Source organism: Herpailurus yagouaroundi, unplaced genomic scaffold (genome assembly GCF_014898765.1).
Source record: "Herpailurus yagouaroundi ecotype Mexico unplaced genomic scaffold, PumYag 100, whole genome shotgun sequence".
NCBI classification, from domain to species: Eukaryota; Metazoa; Chordata; class Mammalia; order Carnivora; family Felidae; genus Herpailurus; species Herpailurus yagouaroundi.
In genome coordinates this window covers 39885392-39907411 of record NW_024412391.1, presented here as the reverse complement: position 1 = coordinate 39907411, position 22020 = coordinate 39885392, and the positions used below count along the sequence as shown (strand labels likewise).

Here is a 22020-nt window from a genome sequence, read left to right as displayed (position 1 = left end):
CATGCCAGTGAGGGGGAGAAATAAGAACAGTACTTCTGCATGGCAAAGTCCTTACAGTATGCAGAGATAGTATGAAGGTAGAATTCATTGCTAACTCATAGCAGTCAACTGACTGCAAGTGGGCAGAAGAGGTTGTAGTCAAGGATAAGAGTGAATTAAAGATGGTCCTAATATTACTAGCCTAAGTGACAAAAATACAAAACAAAACAAAACAAAATAATGGGTAGTATTAGATAGCATCGTTAATAGAGACAAAGAAGGTGGAAGAAGTTATTTTGAGGGAAATTAGGCTTCATATTTTTTTAAGTTCACTTATTTGTTTTGAGAGACAGAAGAGAGTACAAGCACACAAGTGGGAAAGGGATAGAGAGAGAGGGAGAGAGAATTCCAAGCAGGCTCCATGGTGTCAGTGCAGAGCCCAATGCAGGGCTCGATTCAACAAACTGTGAGATCATAACCTGAGCCAAAATCAAGAGTCAGATGCTTGGCTGACTGAGCCACCCAGGAGCCCCTGGCCTCCGTATTTTAATATGGTCCAGATCGTCTTGCCTTTTCCAAGTTAATTAGTGTGAACCCAGAAGTTTTTATGACAACCCAAAAGTAAGAAATTTAAGTCCCACATGAATTGTATTCCAGAGTTACCAAACTGTGACAAGGGACAAGCCACAGATCCTATCAGCATCTCTCTATCTATAAAATATGAGTGTCACAACTAATTCAATAACAGGGATGCCGTGACAACTGGTAGCAATGGACTTCGAATTCTGTAGTGCGTGACTCAGGAAGCAAGTGCCGTATGTGTGGGCATGCGGGCAGGTGGAGGGCAGTGGACACCTCAAGGAAAACGACATGGGCAAAACTGCTAGAGGGGACATTATTAGCAAGTTATGGCTTTGATATGGGAATGACAGTTTCTCTGTAATGTTTCCACCCCTATGTTAGTTTTCTATTGCTACCTTAAATTACCACAAACTTAAGGCTCAAAGAACACCTCCCAGTTATTGGTCAACAGTTCTTCTGTAGGTCAGAAGCAGCATAGTGTGGCTGGATTTTCCAGTGAGAATCTCAAATGGCTGAAATCAAGGTGTTGGCAGGGCTGTGTACTTTTCTGGAAGCTCTGTGGAAAACTCTGTTTCCAGGTACATTCAGGGCATTGGCAGAATTCGTTTCCTTCTTGTGCTTTCCACTCGGCCCCCTCCATCTTCAAGCTAGCAACAGCTTGTGGAGTCCTCACACTTCCTCTGCCACCTCTTGACTTTCAAGGACCCATATGTACATTGGGGCCTCCTGGAGAATCTGGGCTCATCTCCCTACTTCATGGAACCCTGATGGAACCTTCACTGTATTCGTGTTTTGGCATCCAAGGTACCATTAGTGTTGCAGCAGAGAGCAAATCATGGGGGCAAAAATTCTGTTGACCACAAAGACTAATAAAATTATTTAGCACTCTTTAACCATTTATATGTGCTTAGTGTTTCCTTTATATGATGACAAAATATATGATCAAAAGTACAAGATATACAGCTTCTCCCTTCTAAAAAAAAAATAAGCAAAAGGAAAATTAATGGCACTTGTCTGACAAAAGCAATGAAAGGGGCCAAGGGATGGCTTTGCAGTTTGGAATCTTTTCTTAAATCAAACCTAAATCAAACTTTGGAGCTCGGAGTCTAATTCATATTTATTCAATCAACAACTCTTCAGTCTACTTCTGTTCAAGGATTTTTCTCTTAAAAGTAGGCAAAATAATTCTGAAAGGATTCAAGCATCTCCTCAGAATCTAAGTTAAGCAATAATGAGTAATATAAACAGATTACAGTGAGTAATACTGTTGATGTTGAAGCCCAGACATCACTTTATCAATAGGATGTTTTGATTCCCTACGTGTCTTACAGTTTATAAAACTGAAATGATTTAAAGCGTTTTCCCCCTCTTGGTTTGTAATGAAAGGTTAGAGTAACAATATGCTCTCCATTCATCAGAATGCTCCCCACTGTTTTTGTAAGCTTGCAATGAAAGAAATTTGTTTTGAGCTGCATTTCCAAGAGAGTGTGGGCGGGAAGTAGTTTCTATATTTAAGAATGATTCTGAATATGGCCTGAATTGATAATGAAAATTCAATGGCAAACGAGCTCATTTAAGAACAGTATGCAGCACATCATGATCATTGGCTGCTAGGATATAACATTCATGTTAATGATAACTTGCATTAGCATAAATACTTGGAGTTTTTCTCGAGGGCTAAAAAAGCTATGTATGATTCACCTTTATATCTCCATTGTACACAGTACACAGAAAGTACCGACTAAATATATGTTGAATAGATGTGTCCAAAGTACGTTTTTACATCCATTTTGATCCTCACCAAATTTTCAGGGATCACATGAGGACACTGAGGTGTAAGAATATCAGGGGCTTATTTTTTTATGTTTCTATTTTGGCCACAGGTATTATAGAAGTATAGCTAAATACATAAATGCATGGTGTTAGAAGTCAATCCTGGGACCAAATCATGGCTCTGCTACTCTATTTGTTTGCTTGGGCTGCCATAACAAAATGGCCACCGACTAGGCAGCTTAAACAAGATAAATGTATTTTTTCAGTTCTAGAGGCTAGAAGTCCAAGATCAAGGCATTGGCAGGGTTGGTTTGTGGTGAGAGCCCTCTTCTCAGGTTGCAGATGGCCACTTTTGTGTTGTGATCTCACATGGCCTTTCCTATGCACACATGCATGTCTACAATCTTAATCTCCTCTTTGTATAAGGACAACAGTCATATTGGTCCACCTATGTGACCTAAATTATGTCTTTAAAGATCTTGTCTCCAAATATAGTCACATTCTGAAGCACTGGAGATTAGGACTTTCAACAATATAAACTGGGGAGTGAAGGGTGGGGGGAGACCAAAGTCTGCCTATGACAGAGACTTTATAACAGGGCAATCGTAACTCTGTGAATAGGTTTCCTCCTACTTTCTACTGAATTTGTGTCTTTTCTTGTTGATTCCTTTCTATAACCTGGATCTTAATCCTTGCTCTCTCTATATTTTCCTTACATCATTATGATGATTCTTTTTACCCTACAGGTTTTAATTTTAATATACTCAGCTTAATCAATATTTTTATATGACTTTTGTGTTTAAGAAAGAATTTCCTTTTTCAAGTACATAAACATATTCTCATAGTTTCTTCTAATATGATTGGATTTTTATTTTTGTATTCACATCTTTAATTCATTTGTCTGATATTTGGCAAATGATTTAAAGTAGAGCAATAACATTCTTTTTCCCCCCAAATGAACAACAGTCCTCAAAACACTTGTTGAACTGAATCATTTTCCCTGTAATGTTGTCATCTATACACACATCCTTACCTTCTCACCTGCAATCTTTCTTCATTATCCTCAGTGTTCCATCCTCACCAAAGCACTGAGACCACTCAAGCCAAGGACACAAATGACTTCCATGTGCCAAAGGCAGTGGTTACTTGCCTATCCTCATCCTACTGGACATTTTGGTATGTGTCACACAGTTCACTATTCTCTTTTGAAGCACTTTCCTTCCTTGGCTTCCATGACACTGCACTCTCTTGGTTTTTATTCCATGTCACTGACCATTCCTTTTTAGTTACCATTAGTGGCTCTAATTCTTTACCTTCATTTCAAACTCTAGACTGCTCCAGGACTCACTGCAGAGCCCCTTCTACTTCTCTATTCACACCACCTCCTTAGATAATCTCATCTAATTCCGTGTCTTTTGCATAATATTGATATGCTGTAGATTTCCTAACCTACATGAGAATCCCTGACCTCTTTCCAGAGGTCTAGACTCCATTCATTCTCTTCCCACTGGACATTTCCACACTGATGTCTAATAACGATCTGAAACTCAACATATCTAAATCAAAACTGTTGACTCCCCCTCTCCCGAAGCCTGTTTTGCCACCAGGCTCTCTCATCAACCGCATTTATCAAACCAAAGGTGTAAGATGTACTCTTTTAAATTTCTAAATTCTGCTTACCACCCAGTCCTTTTAACTCTGCTTCAAAGACAGATGTTTTTGTGTCTGTATCCCAGGATTGTCCTTCTGTGTTCCAGGATTGTCCTTCTGTGTTCAAACTACCCTTATCTCTCTGGTAGACTTCTACAGTACCTCTTCCACCAGGCTGCCTCAAAATCTATCCTCCACAGTAACACTTTTCTAATCTTTATCAGAGCACATCACTCCCCAGTCTGAAATCCTTTAGAGGCCTCACTCTGCACCTAGAAACTATACTTAAACTCGTTACCCAGGCCTATAAAGCCAAACTTGGTTTGATTCCTACCTTCTCCAAACTTGTCTTGTACCACTGTTCCCCTCATGTACTTTTATATTCTGCTCCTTGAATGCTGCAAAGCTGTTCTCTCGTGACGGGATATGTGCTAGTTCCACCTTAACTCTACAGGCATACTCTTCTTCAGTCCTTGGCATGGCTCAGGCTAAAACTCATGACCATCTCAGATTAAATATTACCTCCAGAGAGAGGCCTTTCCTAACTGTCTAATGAAATTCCCAGTTTTGTCTTCGTGGGTGCCCTATTTTAATTCTTTACAGAACACTATGATATATTCTTTGTTTATTTTTTCATTGGTCTTCTATTTATAACCTCCCACTAGAACATAAGTTCTGTAAGAGCAGCAATGTATCCTCATCTTGTAAATATGTACCTAGTACATAATAAGTGCTCAATAAATAAATTTGGGTTTTGTTTTTGAAACTTTACTCAATTTCATTCATCTATTTGTCATTTTTACACAAATACCATCCTATCTTTATTTTATTTTATTTTATTTTATTTTATTTTATTTTATTTCACTTTACTTTACTTTATTTTATTTATTTTTTAGAGAGAGAGAGGAGGAGAGGGGCAGAGAGAGAGAGAGAGACAGAGAGAGAGAGAATCTCAAACAGGCTCCATGCTGTCAGCATGGAGCTCCATCTCACAAACAGTGAGATCATGACCTGAGCCAAAATCAAGAGTTGGACACTTAACTCAGTCACCCAGGTGCCATGACCACCCTGTCTTTATTACTATAGTTTCAGCATCTATTTTAATACCTAGTAGAATAAGGACTACCGCATCACATACATTTTTTTCAAAACTGTTTTTTCCACAGTTGTGAAATATCTATTTTACATATATTTCATACTCAGTTTATCATGTTTCATTACTTTTCATTGGTATTGCTTTGAATTTATAGATTAGTTTGAGGAAAACTGACATCTATATAACACTGAAGATTTACATTAAAAAATATAATGTATTTCTTTTTTTATTTAAACGTTGTTTCTCTGCCCTTTAGTTTTACAGTTTCCTTTTTATCACTTTTAAAGTTATTCATTAGCAATTTATTGATTTTTTTAAAAAAATTCTCAGGAATGTGTGTTTTTCTATTACACTTGTTAATTTCCAGTCAAGAGGATAGCTACTTTATCTAGATCTTATTGAGGACTTTTATGTGATGTAATAATTTTTGGTTGATTTTCTTGATTTTTTAAATGAGATGGTAAAATTATTTTCACACGATACTTCTTCAACTTTTTTAGATATGATACTGCATTGGCTGAGACCTCCAGAAAAATGCTCAATAGCAACATTAATGCGGGCATCCCTGTTTTGTTCCATGCCTTCATGGAACCACCATTAACTCAGCCTGATCTATGTTTCTGGCAAAAATCTTTTATCACATTAAACAGGTCCCCTTTATGCATGGGTGGCTCAGTCAGTTAAGTATCCAGCTTCAGCTCAGGTCATGATCTCGCAGTCAGGTCCATGGGTTCGAGCCCCACATTGGGCTCTGTGCTGACAGCTCAGAGCCTGCTTCGGACTCTGTGTCTCCCTCTCTCTCTGCTCCTCCCCAACTCATGCTCTGTCTCTCTCAAAAAATAAATAAACGTGGGCAACTGGGTGGCTCAGTTGGTTGAGCGTCCGACTATGGTCATGATCTCATAGTTTGTGTGTTTGAGCCCTGCATCAGGCTCTGTACTGATGGCTCAGAGCCTGGAGCCTGCTTCAGATTCTATGTCTCACTCTCTCTCTGCCCCTCTCCCATTCATACTCTGTGTCTCAAAAATAAATAAACATTTTTTTATCTCAATAAATAAATAAATAAATGAATAAATAAATATTAAAGTTTTTTAAAAAATCAGTTTTACAACAAAAAAGAACTGAACATTGATACGAGGTTTTGGGGGGCAGTCCAGCAAAGTTTTACTAACAATTCCTAACTGTTGAGCTTCCTTTATGATGCAGATAGAGCACTTCATCTTTTTCATAGTTTACTCCTAACCATCACAGTATTTCTACAAGATGGAATATTTTTTCACCATTTTAAGAATGAGGAAATCTTGACTCAGAGATTTATGCAATTTATCATAGGTCACAAAAATCTAATAAGTAATTACTCAAGGATTTATGTCCCACTATATCTTGCTTCAAAGCCCACACTCTTCCCACTGTGTTCCATTTTTAATTCAGTGAGACATTAGACCAAGTCTTTCAACATGCCCTAGAGGAAAAAATAACAAATGTGTTGAGTTTATGGGCTAATTAATAACCATAGCTGAAGAATGTCTACCTTGATGTCAACTCTGAAGAAGATTTCAAAGGAAAAAGTCACAAGAGAACCAACATAGAGAACTAGCTGTTTGTCACTAATAGCTATATCTTGTCAAATTAATGGCTCCCATCAAAGCAAAATGGGAAAAGGCATAGATAAGCAAGTTAAACAGGTCAGTTCATACAATGGATTATAGAACAGAGATTCAAAAACATCTAAAGAGTTGAAATGTTGGGCCAAAACGAACAAGAAAAGTTTCACATGGTTAGAAGTAACATTGACCCTTAGGTCAAACAAATCAAACACACATAAATAGGATGAGAATAACCATAGTCCTTGTGAAAAAGGTCTAGTTTTTTAAACCAAAAGCTAACCGTGTGTTATGTGGGTGCCAGGCACATTGGTACAATTCCAGTATACATGGATAGCACTGTCATTGGCCATAGCAAGAGGTTAATAGTACTACTCTCCATACCTGGAAATACAGATTTCGTTCTAGAAATTATATTTAATTTGGCCATAGCCTAATAAAGATGCAAGTCACTATCTCATATTCATTTCATCAAGTCCAGGATGGAGAAAATGTCAGAGGCAATGAAGAACCCCAAGACCTTCAGTGACTGGTTAGGCAATTTTGGGGGAGCAGGAAGTCCACGCACCAGTGCATTTCTTGTGCCTCCAATAAAAAAAAATCATCATCACATTTTTTTCGTGTCATCTAAGAATTCCTGTCCGTACTTACCGCTACTCCTGTCTTATAAAGGAGGTAATGCACAGTCTGTGTAACGTCAGCAGCATGCATTAAATTGTGGTAAGGATTTTTATGCTTGCTGTATCCTACTTCCAGGGCCTCCACAAATGAGACAAGAGCAGAAATGGGGATCTGAAAGAGAGCAGGAAGGTGGATTAGCTAGTGATTTGGTAGCCTGAAGTGAGGCAGCAGAAATCTAAGGCACTCTAGCTGCCTCTTTCTGGAGGCATAACATACCACGTGATGAAATGTGAACTTTCAAAATTAGTAAAAATCACTGAACAAATTATCAGCTGATTTGAAAAATCTCCCAGGAAGTCCCTGGTTTAAGAACAGTCTGCCCTGCAAATTGCTTTTTGTGCTCAGTTTCGAGCTCCAGGGGGAACGAAACAGGATCATCTCAAAGACATTTAGGGCAGAAAGGTAGGTGTTCATTTATATCTCAAGCAAAGGGTCAAGTCTTTTATTTCTTGAGAAATAAATGAATACAAGCTGTGTAGCATATATCATTTATTTGGGGGGGAAACACAAAGTACATAGAGATCTCAAGTTGTAAAATCATTGCAAAATAAACTTAGGCTGCCACCTCCTGAAAACTGTGCCCTTTAGAAGGAGTGATTGTATGCCCTGGACACATGGAAAAAACACAACAAAATATGTTCTATTACTTGGCAATTTATTATTGTTGCATTGTAATTTGGATTAATATTTCCAATTAGCCTAATTCTTTTTCTGTCTCAAATATGTATAATATACATACCTGCTTTTTTTGTGTGTGGCAGAAAATAAAGACTAGTGCAAAATACTTCTACAAAAAAAGGGGGCCCCTGAAAACATTCACTGTATTTCTGTTCTGGATAAATTCCTTGGTTTAGAGTAAATTATCAAATATAACACTGAGGAAAAAAGAGAGAGTGTGTATTCCAGTATTCCAGGAGACTAACCATCACGTTAGAAAGGAAAAAAAAAAAAAAAAAAAAAAAGGAAAATGTTTTACTATTACGCTTTGTGAGCATCCATTACATGTTCTTCCTTGGGCACATCCTTCAATATTTACCATTTGTGGGTTTTTAAAAATGTAAATGTTGCCTCTCATATGTCAGAGACTAAGTCATTATCATTTTTAAGATGAAGATTCAATAAACCTAGGTTCTTTGGACTGTTCATGAGAGATCCATGAGTCACTGAAGTGTTAGGTTACAAGATGTACATATGTGCACAAGAACTGAGTATCCACCAGGTTTTCAAGCAGATTTTTGATACAAAAGTAATTGAGGACCACTGCATTTATGGCTATGTAAGAAATACACCTCCACCTGTGTTAGGAAAGTGATAAAGAACTGTGCTGTCTAGAGAAATCAAGGCATTATATTAAAAAAACAAAAAACAAAAACCCTGCGATTTCCAGAGGTTCATCCATGTGATGAGAGAAGTGCAAGGAACATGGTACGATAAAGGTCACTGGACAAATGCACAGATTCCCTGAGGAACCTGGCCCCACCTCTAGAGTCCGTGGTATTAGAAAGCAGAGGGGATTGAACACTGAAAACAATTCATGCTCTTTACTTAAAGTTGAAGAATTAATTTGAAGCATGAATGGCTGGGAAATACCGATGAACTGTCACAGATGATAAGTGAGAGCATTTGTCTGAATCTGAGCCAAGTGGTGGGGAAAGAAGTTTGCAGAGACAGCAGATGCACACTCTGTCTCCATTACTGTCTCCATGCCAGGAGTGTTTGACAATACATGAAATCAGGCTGAAATGAGATCCGCAGGCCGAGTTGTAGGGGAGTTCTGCTAGTCCACACTTCCGGTTGTACTTCTAGGAAGACTGGGATCAAACTGTGTGGCTCCGGCCTCTTGCCTGCCACGAGCCCCACTGGACAAGGGCTTAAGGAAAAGTTCCCACTGCAGAATTCAGGGAAGCGGCTGTCTGGATGATGCTTCCCAAGTCACCCACAGCAGTTTTCAGTCCATATTAAAAGGATTCTCTTGGTCTTAGCCCAAAAGTCATGCAAGGGTGGACAAAGCATGCATATTTTAAAAGTAGGCAGTGGGGCTCCTGAGTGGCCCCTCAGTTGGTTGGGCATCCGACTTCGGCTCAGGTCACGAACTCACAGCCTGTGAGTTCGAGCCCCACGCTGGGCTCTGTGCTGACACCTCAGAGCCTGGAGCCTGCTTCAGAGTCTGTGTCTCCCTCTCTCTCTGCCCTTCCCCTGCTCAAGCTCTGTCTCTCTCTCTCTCAAGAATAAATAAACATTAAAAAATTTTAAAATAAATTAAATAAATAAATAAAAGTAGGCACTGACCTTGAAACGGCTGATCAGATCATAGCGTGTGAGTAATTCATAGAAAATGAATTTCAGTGCATGATCACCGCTGGCCTCATTGAGGGAAAAGACATCAAAGGACCACTTGTCCACATCCTATATGGCAGGGCAGGGAGAAAGAATGCCTTAGTTCATAGCCACTTGCACAGCTACGAGTCTCCCCACTTGGGAGTTACCCCATAACCCTCACCCAGGATTTTCACAGCCCAAAACTCTAACACCCTTTCCGCCCTCAAACTTTTTCCAATTTGGCACACATAAGTAGCATGCACTGATAAAATAATTTTAAGTAGTCTTACTATTTGTAACAACAGCTCTAATTTATGGAGTGCCTACCACATGCTAGGCATTGTGATGTGTGATAAACACATGATTTGTCCTGAAAACAACCCTAAGTGGTAGGCAGTATTGGTCACATCTTACAGATGAGAAAACTGAGACGTGCATTTCCCTCAGACGCACCACAAATGAAGTGTTATAGGCACAAGTGGGGGCGAGGACACAAACACAGTCAACAGATGCCTCAGCTCAGGCTCTTTCCATTAAGTCTGTCCACTACACCGCTGAACTTCCCATCTTTATTCACTTCACAACAACCTAGGGTGCTTCCCTCCTCCAAACTTCTCCCCAGTCCCTTACTATTACCTATGGACTTCGTCTTAGTCCACAGTTGAAAACATTAACCCACTTAAAATCTTCAGAAAAATGCCTGATACAGAACAAGTAATATGTCACTTCAGTTCAAACCGCTGAGCTAAAACCGTGGAGAAAGATTTCATTTCACAAAACAGAAAAATGCTACCGCTTTTGGAGTCACTGATCTGAGAACCTAGCCCTCAAATCTGTAAGTCGCTTTACTAAAAAAAGTAAAACTAAGACCTAAGCTGAAGGCGCTCCTCACACACCATTCTTGAAGTTCAAAGGCTTATATGTCTATGAAGATATAGACTCCAAGATATATGTAAACTTGTCTGATGTGTCTTTGACTTATAGTCAGCCACTTGTGGATGTAGTAAACAAAAGTGCGTTTAAGCAATAGTTAAAGCAACAGTTATTTGGTTTCTTGTGTCAAGAGTTTCACTTTCAGGGGTGCCTGGGTGGCTCAGTTAGTTAAAGCTTCCAACCTTGGCTCAGGTCATGATCTCGTGGTTTGTGAGTTTGAGCTCCACATCAGGCTCGGCACTGGTGGTACAGAGCCTGCTTGGGATTCTCTCTCCTTCCCTTTTTCTCTCTGCCCCTTCCCCACTTGTGCATTCTCTCTCTCTCTCTCTCTCTCTCTCTCTCTCTCTCTCTCTCTCATAAATAAATAAATAAACTTAAAAAGGGGGAGGTTAACTTTCAGTAAAGACCGTGTCCTGCCATAAGCATGACAATAAGGACCCATGTGAGACCATGTTGAGTCAAGGTAAAGTGTCAGATGCTTCCCTGGGAGAGACTCTGGTGGTCTGGAACTGTTAACCTAAGTGGCTGTCACCTCAGCCCTCAGTGCATTCCAACATCAGCCAGCTATTCCAATCCTGTCCCGTCTCAAACATCCCAACCACCAAAGATCATCCTAAGGCCACTAGAGTCTCTCTCTTGGATGCCAGGGCACAGGAAAACTGAATCATATATAGGGAAAACAAAACTTTTCCAAAAAGGTTTCAGTGGATTGTTTCAACTGACACTTACTGGTAACCTCACCTCAGCCTTCTATAATTTCTCCTCCATTATAACAACTAAAGAAATAGCTCTAAGTACTGAGCATATTTTCTGTGCCAGGCTCAGTGAGAGAAGTGTTAATGTACATTTGCTAGCCCTCACAGCTCTAGAAATAGGTGTTACTTTCCCCACTTTTACAGATGGCAACCTCTGAAAGACGAGAGGAATTGGCTAATGCCATTTGGTAGCAGATCCAGGTAACAGTCCCACTGATATCACTGCCAACAGATGGCATTGTAAACTCAGTGAATATATGCTGTGACTGAGGTCTCATGCCCTAAATGCCCAACAGGGCCCAGGCCATAGACAGCGGGGCCATTTAAGATAACCCAAGACCTAAAGCTTCACCTTAGCTACCATAATTGCCATTGTCATGCCATCCATCGTCTGACCATTAGTCCTAAGGAAAAGTCCACAGACAACTCAGTAGGTGGGAAAACATTTTGTGATTTTTTAATCCTATTCTCTCAAATGAATAGAAAAGAGAAAGGCTGTCACTGAAAATTGAGAAATCATCACAGTAAGAAGTCATTATTTATTCTGAATATTAGGAGTTAGGGAAACAGGAGGAAGAGTGTGAATAGTGAGATGGATGTTCTCTCCTGCCACTCATTTTAATTTTTTTAAATAAAGAATATGTTTATTATTTTTTTAATATGAAATTTATTGTCAAATTGGTTTCCATACAACACCCAGTGTGCCTCCCAACAGGTGACCTCCTCAATGCCCATCACCCACTTTCCCCTCCCTCACACTCCTCATCAACCCTCAGTTTATTCTCAGTTTTTAAGAGTCTCTTATGGTTTGCCTCCCTCCCTCTCCTTTTTTCCCCCTTCCCCTCCCCCATGGTCTTCTGTTAAGTTTCTCAGGATCCACATAAGAGTGAAAACATATGGTATTTGTCTTTCTCTGTATGACTTATTTCACTTAGCATAACACCCTCCAGTTCCACCCACATTGCTACAAAAGGCCAGATTTCATTCTTTCTCATTGCCAAGTAGTATTCCATTGTATATATAAACCACAACTTCTTTATCCATTTGTCAGTTGATGGACATTTAGGCTCTTTCCATAATTTGGCTATTGTTGAAAGTACTGCTATAAACATTGAGGTACAAGTGCCCCTATGCATCAGCACTCCTGTATCCCTTGGGTAAATTCCTAGCAGTGCTATTGCTGGGTCATAGGGTAGATCTATTTTTAATTTTTTGAGGAACCTCCACACTGTTTTCCAGAGTCTGCCACTCATTTTTAAAAGGGCTGTAGTTGTGATTCTCCAATTTTAATGTTCTTCAGAACCACCCAAGGTGCTCAGGAAAAAATGCTGATTCTTGGGTGAGGGACTTGCAGAATCCTGCTGCAGGACGTGGAGTCTCCATTTTTAACAAGCACCTACTTTAACTGTCTTAAGCCATTCTTCCTGTCTTACCAAACTTGGCCCAAGGCCCATTCCCGAAGAAAAATTTCATGAACTTCCTATCAGTCTAACATAGCCTGAAACTCCTCATTTCCTCCCACTTTAAACCTGGAGTCTGCCCAGGGTGTCTCTTTCTAAGTTACACAACAGCTGCCTTCTAAACAATAACAACACTTCTATAATTTCAATAACCCCACCTCAAAAGATTAGAGAGAAAACTCCCCAAATGAGAAGCTAGCATATATTGGATGGAAAAAATTAAAAGAACAAAAATTTCAAATTTAGAGATTGGTGGTGGTTAATTATTCTCTTATTTAAGTGTGATTTTATGTCATGTTCTTACATTAATCACAAAGGTTAACATGACAGTGGCATGATGGTTATTTTACTGAATTGTATTTTCTAAGTCTTTCAGGAAATTTTCTATAATAGAAGGAAACAATAGTGGTTCCATATAAACTGCTGGCAATGAAGTAGAAATAACCTTTCCTAACAAGCACCACCTAAAACAAAACAAAACAAAAAAAAGAATATCTGTGTGATCTTGCCAACTCACCTTCAATCCACTGCAGATAACACCCCCCCCCCCCCCCCCCCCCCCCGGGGTAGAAATATTACATTGTAAAAAGATCTTGAACTTCCCCAGTAAACAGCAGACAGGATCAAGACAAAGGGAAGCTTTAGCCTTATGCACATTATCAGCAATACTTGTGGAAAAGGGTAGTAATTTGGAGAGTTAGTACTTATTCTTGGGCTGTATCATCTAGGTTCCTTTCCCCTCAGAAAGACAACATGTGCTCATCTGAGAATTACTTTTCCCTAAGCTAAAAAATAACAATTCATGGATATCCCAGGTTGCTCCACATTTTCTTCAGTTATTTTGCATAGAAAAGACGCTCCAATTTAGAAGAAATATTTTCATAAATTTCTTAGCACAGGTATAACTACCTGTATTGATGTTCACAATAAAAGAAGAAATTATAAGATAAAGGCTTCTTTTAATGTCCCTAAGCTTTCATTGAATGTTTCAGGTTCAGTTAAGAAAATCAATGCAGCTTCATAATGGGTGTTATGAAACATCAGATCTCGTGAAGCGATTTCACGGATTAAATGAGAAAGTCGCTACGAATTTCACCAATGTATTGGGCACTGGTGGGGGGATTGAAAAGGAGTGACAGGAAATGTGTCTTCTTGCTGTAACCTTCTTGAGTATCTTTCCTGTTCTTAGGATGAGCTAAGAGACAGAAAATGGAGAACTGAGAATCTGAATACAGGGTCTCACAAATTCAATTAGTGAATGTTCTTGCAGCAAGAGAAAGAGACTATGAAATATATAATCAAAATGGCCCCCAAAGGCTCACTCTTGACATTGAATTAAGCACTCCCATCCCTGATTCCATAACTAGGTAATTTAAGTTATCTTCCAAAAATATCATCAGGTAATACATGTTTCAGGTTTCAGAGAAAGACAACAATACATTTAACAATAGTAATGATGCTAGGATGTCCCTGAGCAAATGGATGATTCCATGTACAGACATCATGCAATGTCAAGGAGCCAAGTGATCTGGCCCTTAGCACAACCCCACCCTCAAATCCAGAAGCCAGATCCGCTTTAGTACAGCCAGGATAACCTCAAACCAGTGGACCTGAACGGATGCATATCTAGAGGAATACATCCACTTTGAGGCTTTTAGAGATATTCTATACAATTCCAAGAGCTTGCCTGACAAAATAATTCTCCAGGACTTAGCACACTTAGACTCAAATGTCTATGTAACTTCTCATGGAACTTTTGGGCTCAGTGGGAGTCTTGGGTAAACAGTAAGATACATGGGTTCTGGGGACACACATTCATGCAGTAAAACGTTACTGAGAGCTTACAATGTGATTGGAACTCTGGTATCAAACTTTAGCTCTGGCTCTAATTAACTGTATCTTTTAAAAAATCTCACTAAGTCTCAGTTTCTTCATCTACAAAATGGGCGTAGAATAATCAGATAATGATACCACTTTGATCAGCAAAGATCCTTCTGATGGTGATGTTGAAAAATATGAAACCCACACTGTGTGATTTTTTTTTTTTTAATTTTTTTTCAACGTTTTTTATTTATTTTTGGGACAGAGAGAGACAGAGCATGAACGGAGGAGAGGCAGAGAGAGAGGGAGACACAGAATCGGAAACAGGCTCCAGGCTCTGAGCCATCAGCCCAGAGCCTGACGCGGGGCTCGAACTCACGGACCATGAGATCGTGACCTGGCTGAAATCGGACGCTCAACCGACTGCGCCACCCAGGCGCCCCTGCACTGTGTGATTTAAAAAATTATCAGGGCGCCTGGGTGGCTCAGTTGGTTAAATATCTGACTCTTGATTTCAGTTCAGGTCATGATTTCACGGTCATGATCTCGCCACCATGAGATTGAGCCCTGTGTCAGGCTCTTGCTGAGCATGGAGCCTACTTGGAATTCTCTCTCTCTTCTCTCCCCTTCTCTCTCTGGCCCTTCCCTACTCATTCTCTCTCTCCCCCTGTCTCTCTCTCTCTCTCAAAATAAATAAATAAGCATTTATAAATAAATAAACAAACAACAGAAAGAAAGAAAAAAATTAGCAAGACAAAGGCAAAAAGATTGTGATACTATAAGAACAGATAAGTGAAAAATAAGAAGTCAAGAATGACTGGGAAACCTGTACATGAAAGCCTCTCATTTTCTAACAACAAATCTAACTATACTTTTTATAGGATACTGTATACACTGTAAGATCTTTTCATTGGTATTACCTTTAATGCTTCAATAACAGCTGGTGGGTAGCTCAGTCCAACCATGTTTGATGTCCGTCTATACATTCTGGCAAAGTCAGAGGGGAAAAATGCAATGTCATATCTTACAAACAGGAATTAGCAGGACACACACTTATACTAAGTGCTGACAAATAATGAGAAGTCACGTCGTTGGGTGAACCAAGAAACGTAATTGTGTTTTACAACCTTTTTCATAGACATTCAAGTCGCCTAAGAAAGAGTTAAATTCAAGAGAAATTAAAGCAATCCCAAATATGTGAACCATTGGAAAGAAACAAAAAAAATTAATCTCTGTGCCCCAAATTGGAAAGTCAATTATTAAAATAGGTCACTTCTTCTGCCAGAAGTGAATTATAGTACAGCATAGACAGTATGCAAAGTAGCACTTTAACCTGAATGAGGAACTCCTATGGGCAACCCATTTGGAGGAGCTTGTTCTTTAGAACTGTCAGAAACAAAAAGAAAAATGTCCCAGGTGAACTCTGAACTGAATGTGGCATTTCTAAAACCTGTAACTGTGTAATGAGGGTCATAGGAAGAATAAATTGATATGTGCAGTAAGGATTATAGCAAGAAGAAATCAATTACTGCAATCTATTTCTGGGGAAGGGGGCAATTTAACTTAAAGAGCAAAATGGCCAACAAAATTGGAAAGTGTCATGGGGAACTCAAAGCCTTTCAACAAACTGGTCCCTCTGGGTCAACAACCTCAAGGCATCTTTGCCCTGTTCCAAATGCAGGCACTAACCACATATGTCAAAGGATGATGGATTAGATGATGGCCTTTTTTAAAACTCAAACCAGATCTTTTCTAGTTAACAGAAAGCATTCTGAGCAAAGGCAAACGCTTGTCCTAATGATGCTACAGAGATTAAATAGATATGTTTTGGCAATCTCTCATTCAAGACTATCTGTTTCCACCAGAATTTTCTGGTTTATAAAGACACCAAAATTAAATCAAAGAAAAGCTTTCAGTTGTTGGAAACTGGTGTTCCTTTTGCTGCTTTGGTCATTGAATGACAGCTATCTTTACCTCTCCACAAATATCCCGGCCTGCACTGCATGGACAATGCTCTTGAACCGTGGCTTCTCCTCGCTCCTTCTGAGCATCATCCCCATCTGCCTCGTGAAGGTGGAGGCCAGCCAGTCTCGGACCTCAGAAGGCACTGCATCTGACTGAATGTCACTGAGTTCATCCTCTGTATCCAGGAGTCGCCTGAATGGAGGAAATACAACCAGGACACTGAGATTAAATCTGAAGTTAGAGCTCTCTGTTCAAAACAGCTGCTCCTTCTTTCTACCCCACCTGCATACATAGGTACAACGAAACCAGATAAAAATGGCCACAAAAAATACAGCATGTTTTTAGTAAGTCTTGTAAAACCTCACCATTTATGTTTCAGGATGGTTCTGTCTACCAGACTGGACAAAGAAACACAGAACTCAGAGGAAGTCAAATATACTCCATCTCGGGCTGTAGGTCTCAGACCCACTGCACTAAGGAGCACCCAGTATCTGTATTCCTAGGTTTGTGGAATTTGAATGGGATATAAATCCTCCACTTAAACATGCATTCACAGGGAGGTTTATTTTAGAGATGGACCATGTGGCATTATTTTGGGTTTAAAAAAAGAATATTTAAAGACTTTGCTATAGACAATAATACTGTATCACAAACTCCGAAGTTGCTAAGAGACTAGATCTTAATTGTTCCCACCACAAAAAAATAATGATGATTATGTGACCTGATAGAGGTGTTAGCTAACGCTATGGTGGTAACATTATAATATATAACATATAATAAATCAACCCACTGTACAACTGAAAGTTACCCAATGTTATACATCAATTATAAATAAATTTTTAATAAAAATAAGTTTAAAATAAAATAAAATAAATATTTTTTTAAAAATTTAATTTAAAAGAGAAAAAGAACTACTTTGTAAATATTATCCAAATCACATCAACCCAGTCCTCTGAAATAATAAACATCTGAAATGATGTCAACTGATATTCTTTCTAGTTTGATAGCACACTATAGAAATTTAAATTCTAAATTCAAGAAAAATTTCCAAAATAATTCAGTTCTTTATTTGAGCTCAGTTACGTAAGTCAGATGTGCTTACCTGACTTTTCAAACTTGTTCATAGGTCAGACCACCAGAAGAGAACATAAATAGTAATGAGTTATAATAAAATTATATTTTATATTTATATTAAGCCCTGCTAAAAATAAGCAGTATAAACAGGTGTTCATAAAAAGGGTTTTTTAAAAAAGGTTCTTTTTTTCCCCCCTTTAGACACATCAATTGGGGGGCAGGGGAGAAAATGAAACATTTGGGAAAAAACTAAGATATCAAATTTCCTTAAATTAGGAACCAAGCATGTCACCAAACACTAAGCCACATACATAATTCTTAGATCAGGGGGAAATCCTTTCAGATTGGAATCTGGTACAGGAAAGTAAGACTGACAGAGGAGCCTGTCTGAATTAGGAAAAAGAAGATAAGATTTTCATATTTACCATGTCAACATTTTTCAAAAGAAAAGCCGTTTTGCTATTTTCAAATGCATTTGGTGACTGGAAGTGCTTTCATACTTTTGGGTAATTCAAGTGGGATGAGTCTATTAAGAAAATCAGTAACATGTAAGATTGAAGGAGGAATTCTCGGTGCTTAAGGGGATAAATGCTTCACTACCACTTCAGGAGTTTCCGCTTAGAGACAGATGTGAATTAAAACACGAACATAATTTTTAGGCTGAGGCTGACAATGTGCAATAATTACAGTGGAACTCTACACTTCATAAGAAATCTTACCATATTTTTAAAAATCATTTCTTCTCCTCTTACATTATCTCACTTCATTGTCATAAAGGCCATGTGAGAGAAGTTCAAGTAGCTTCTTTTCTAGATGAGGAGGTACAGAGGATGTGTGAGGGTAAAAATCTACCTGATTCCTTTGTGGAAACTAAAGTGCCATGACCAGTCATTTGACTGCTACCCCATACAGGCCATGGGGGACATTTCAGAAAACCACATGACAGAAAACTTCCCATCAGTGCACTAACTTCTGTCATTTCTAGCTTACCTGGTTTCATCAATGTACACGGATTCAAGTACCGTGGCTGCATATTCCAAATTCTTCTTAAGATCTACCACTGAAGCCTCTCCTCTCTCTAATTGTTTGACCAAAGACCGTAGCCTAGGGGGAAAAAAAGACATGGCTAAACTAGAATAGAGGAAACAAAGAACAATCTTACAATTATAGTGACACATTTTACAGCCATGGAATATTTTTATTTATCCCAATATACCTGAAAGGAAAACACAAATGTAGTGATGGAGTAGACCAGTATTTATCAAAAGAGCAAGTTATAAAACAAACACATACGTTTTTGCCAATGTGAAGCAAAAACAAAAAATGTTCTCATCCACCAGGCACTGACCACTCCCGAGACTTCTAGCTATCTTCTATCTAAGAGTTCCCTAAATTACCAATGATTTTGCTGCTTCTCTGATTTCAATTTTTTTGGTTCTCATTGGACGTATTAAAGCATGAGCAGCACCAATATTCACCAAATGCCACTGGAGATTCCACTGTGTTGAAGACTATGTTATGTTTGTTCAGCAGTGACCAGCTTCATGAGCCTGCATGGGTAACCTCATGGCCAACGGGTGTTCCAGGATAGGTAAGGAGAGTCAGACCACCAAAATACCCATAGAGGGCTACATAAGGAATACATGAAGAGAAACTATTTTCCTGAACAGGAGGAATTCCTTGCAGATTAATACCCCAGCTCTAAGCAGGGGGTGGGGGTGGAGGGGTGGGGGGGGGGGGGAAGAGGCTGGATGATAAACCAAGGTAATGAAGACAAGACCTTCCCCACTGCTGGTCAAGTATTCCAGGCAATGTAAAAGAAATGATAAAATATGCTCTCTTATTTATATCAACATTATCCCCACAGAGAAGGAGTTAGCATATATGAGAGCAATAAAATGACAGCAAAAGATCAAAGTCCAGTAACTGAGAACACTGTAAATACCAGAGATATGGAGGTTGAACAAACTCCTTGGGCTGTTTGACACTAGGTAAAGAAAAGAGCAGAAACTTTGAGGACAACCTTGGGTCTAAGCCCCATATCCCAACATACTAGCTGTGCTATACCAGGCCAGTTATTTAAGTTCTCTGAGTGTCAGCTAAAAAAAAAAAAAAAAAAAGGAAGATTCAACCACCAAATGTTCTAAGTTGATATAAAGATTAAATCAAATTGATATTAATATGTTCACATCAATCATGTGGATTTTTTCTAGCTTTAATATAATTAACACATCACATTGTATAAATTTAAGGTGTGCAACACAGTGATTTGACACATGTATATACTGCAAAAATGATTACCAGAATAGGATTAGGTAACACATTCATCATCTCAAATATTTACAACCTGTTTGTGTGTGTGTGTGTGTGTGTGTGTGTGCGGCAAAGACATTTAAGATTTACTCTGTTGGCAACTTTCAAGTATACAATACTTGAAACTAATACTTGCTAACTATAATCACGGTGCTATAATCACCAAAACACATTAGATCCCCAAAACTTATTCATCTTATAACTAAAAGTCTCTATTCTTTGACCAACATTCTCATTTCCTCTTTGTTTTTCTGAAGGCAATTGTTACTATTATTGTTGCTGTTATTCAGTGACCTTGATCATCAGAGGCAGCCAGACAGGAAACATTCTAGCAATATACCTAAGAGTATTATGAAGTCTCCATTTCCCAAGGCTATGCCCACGTTCCTGACTTCAAAATATCCTCAGATTTGCCATCATAAGAGATAATAGGTCACTTCTTGGCCAGGTGTAGACTACTCCCCTCCAGATCTACATGAAAATGATCACCTGTAAATACTGAGGAAAAGTTCTGGATTAACCTTAAACAGTAGGTCAGCCACACAAAAGAAATTCCCAGGAATTTCAGTGATATAAAATACAGAAGAAATTAGATTGAGGATGGTCACTACTGGACTTGTGAATCTCCAGCACGTAATGGGAAAATAGGCAAAGGAAACCAGCAGAGGCCTCTGTGGGCTTAGAGGTAAGGATCAGCCCTGTGGCTCCCATTAGCAGCACTAGGAAGTGTTCTGGATTTCAGGGGCAGCAGGACAGGGAGTTGGCATGGAAGGGCTTACCAGTCACTCACACACAGTGGACAGCCAGCCTGCCAAAGAATGGGGAGATTGTTGTAGCTGTGAGCCCTGAGAGCTATTCCAAATAAGGAATGGAAGTTCTTTAGCAAAACACATTCCTGGCTAAGTCTGCCTCTAATTTTGACTCTCACCTCCAGGGGCCCAACTACCCCCAAGATGTCTGGAATCTCAACCAGCAAAGTCAAATGAGGGTAAATTTAAAAAAATTTTTTTTAATTTTCTCCCTTCATTTGGGGTTTAAAGATTCCACCAGGAATTGACATGAATCTCTAATAGGACCCATGTCAAATCTCAAAACCTAAGAGGAATGAACCAAAAGAAAAAAAAAAAAATGGCTAGGCAAAACGTAAGACTAATAGAAGTAAGGACCAGATGATTCTGTCTACCTGCAATAGGGCTTCCATAAGAAATAAACAAACAGAAGCAGCTTTAGTCAAATAAGTTTTCCTAGACTGAAGAAAGCCTTTTGTAAGAGGATGAAAAGGGATCAGATAAAACCAGGAAAAAATAAATAAAAACATCCAACATTTGCTGTTGTAATTTTTCATTTCAAGGAATAGAGAAAATAACTTGAAAACGTTTGAGAAAATAAAATATATGACTTACAAAGTAAATAGAAATGTAGCTGGCCATAGAATTTGCCAAATACCAGAGAGCAATTTAAAAGTAATACCATTTTTTAAAGAATAATGTGGTATAATTCAAGAGATCTATGTCTATATCTATACAGTAGAATTGCCTACAAATATAGTCTCAGGTGTGGATAAGTTCAAAAATCCATCATTAATATGATTTTCCAAAAAAACAAAACAAAACAAAAAAACAATAAACTTGAAGGTATACTCTAGGACAGTGATCTTTCAAGGGTGGGAGTACATTCATGGTTCTCCCATTAAATGGATTGTGAATTCATGACCTAGATTTAACTAAGCCAGTCTTTACAAAATAGACAAGTAGTTTCAAAGATTTTAACAAATGGCAGATGAAACACAATCCTAATTATATAAGGCCAAGGAAATATAAAAATGATTGACAGGTCTTCTCCCAAGACAAGCTCCTGTTCCTAGTAGAAGGGCTTCCTATGTCACTTTTATGAACCAAAAAGCAATTATAATCGTCAAAAACAACTGAAATTATTAAGAACATTATATGGAATACTGCTTTGAATCTACTATTCTTAAAGATCCCTACTCCCAGGAAAGCACAATATCGGGGCAA

At 38.7% G+C, this 22020-nt stretch overlaps 1 protein-coding gene across 6 annotated transcripts in view; it reads right to left on the bottom strand.

Annotated features, from left to right (window-relative positions):
• Nucleotides 1–22020, bottom strand: part of PDE1C (phosphodiesterase 1C) — a 511032-nt gene that overhangs the window by 91050 nt on the left and 397962 nt on the right. For all 6 annotated transcript variants that reach the window (XM_040472308.1, XM_040472309.1, XM_040472310.1 and 3 more), the window contains exons 4-8: nucleotides 18683–18796; nucleotides 16628–16810; nucleotides 15574–15640; nucleotides 9655–9771; nucleotides 7336–7476 (exon numbers count right to left, since the gene is read on the bottom strand). In XM_040472308.1, the coding sequence (XP_040328242.1) occupies nucleotides 7336–7476; nucleotides 9655–9771; nucleotides 15574–15640; nucleotides 16628–16810; nucleotides 18683–18796 (622 nt within the window). The remainder of the gene's footprint in view (nucleotides 1–7335; nucleotides 7477–9654; nucleotides 9772–15573; nucleotides 15641–16627; nucleotides 16811–18682; nucleotides 18797–22020) is intronic.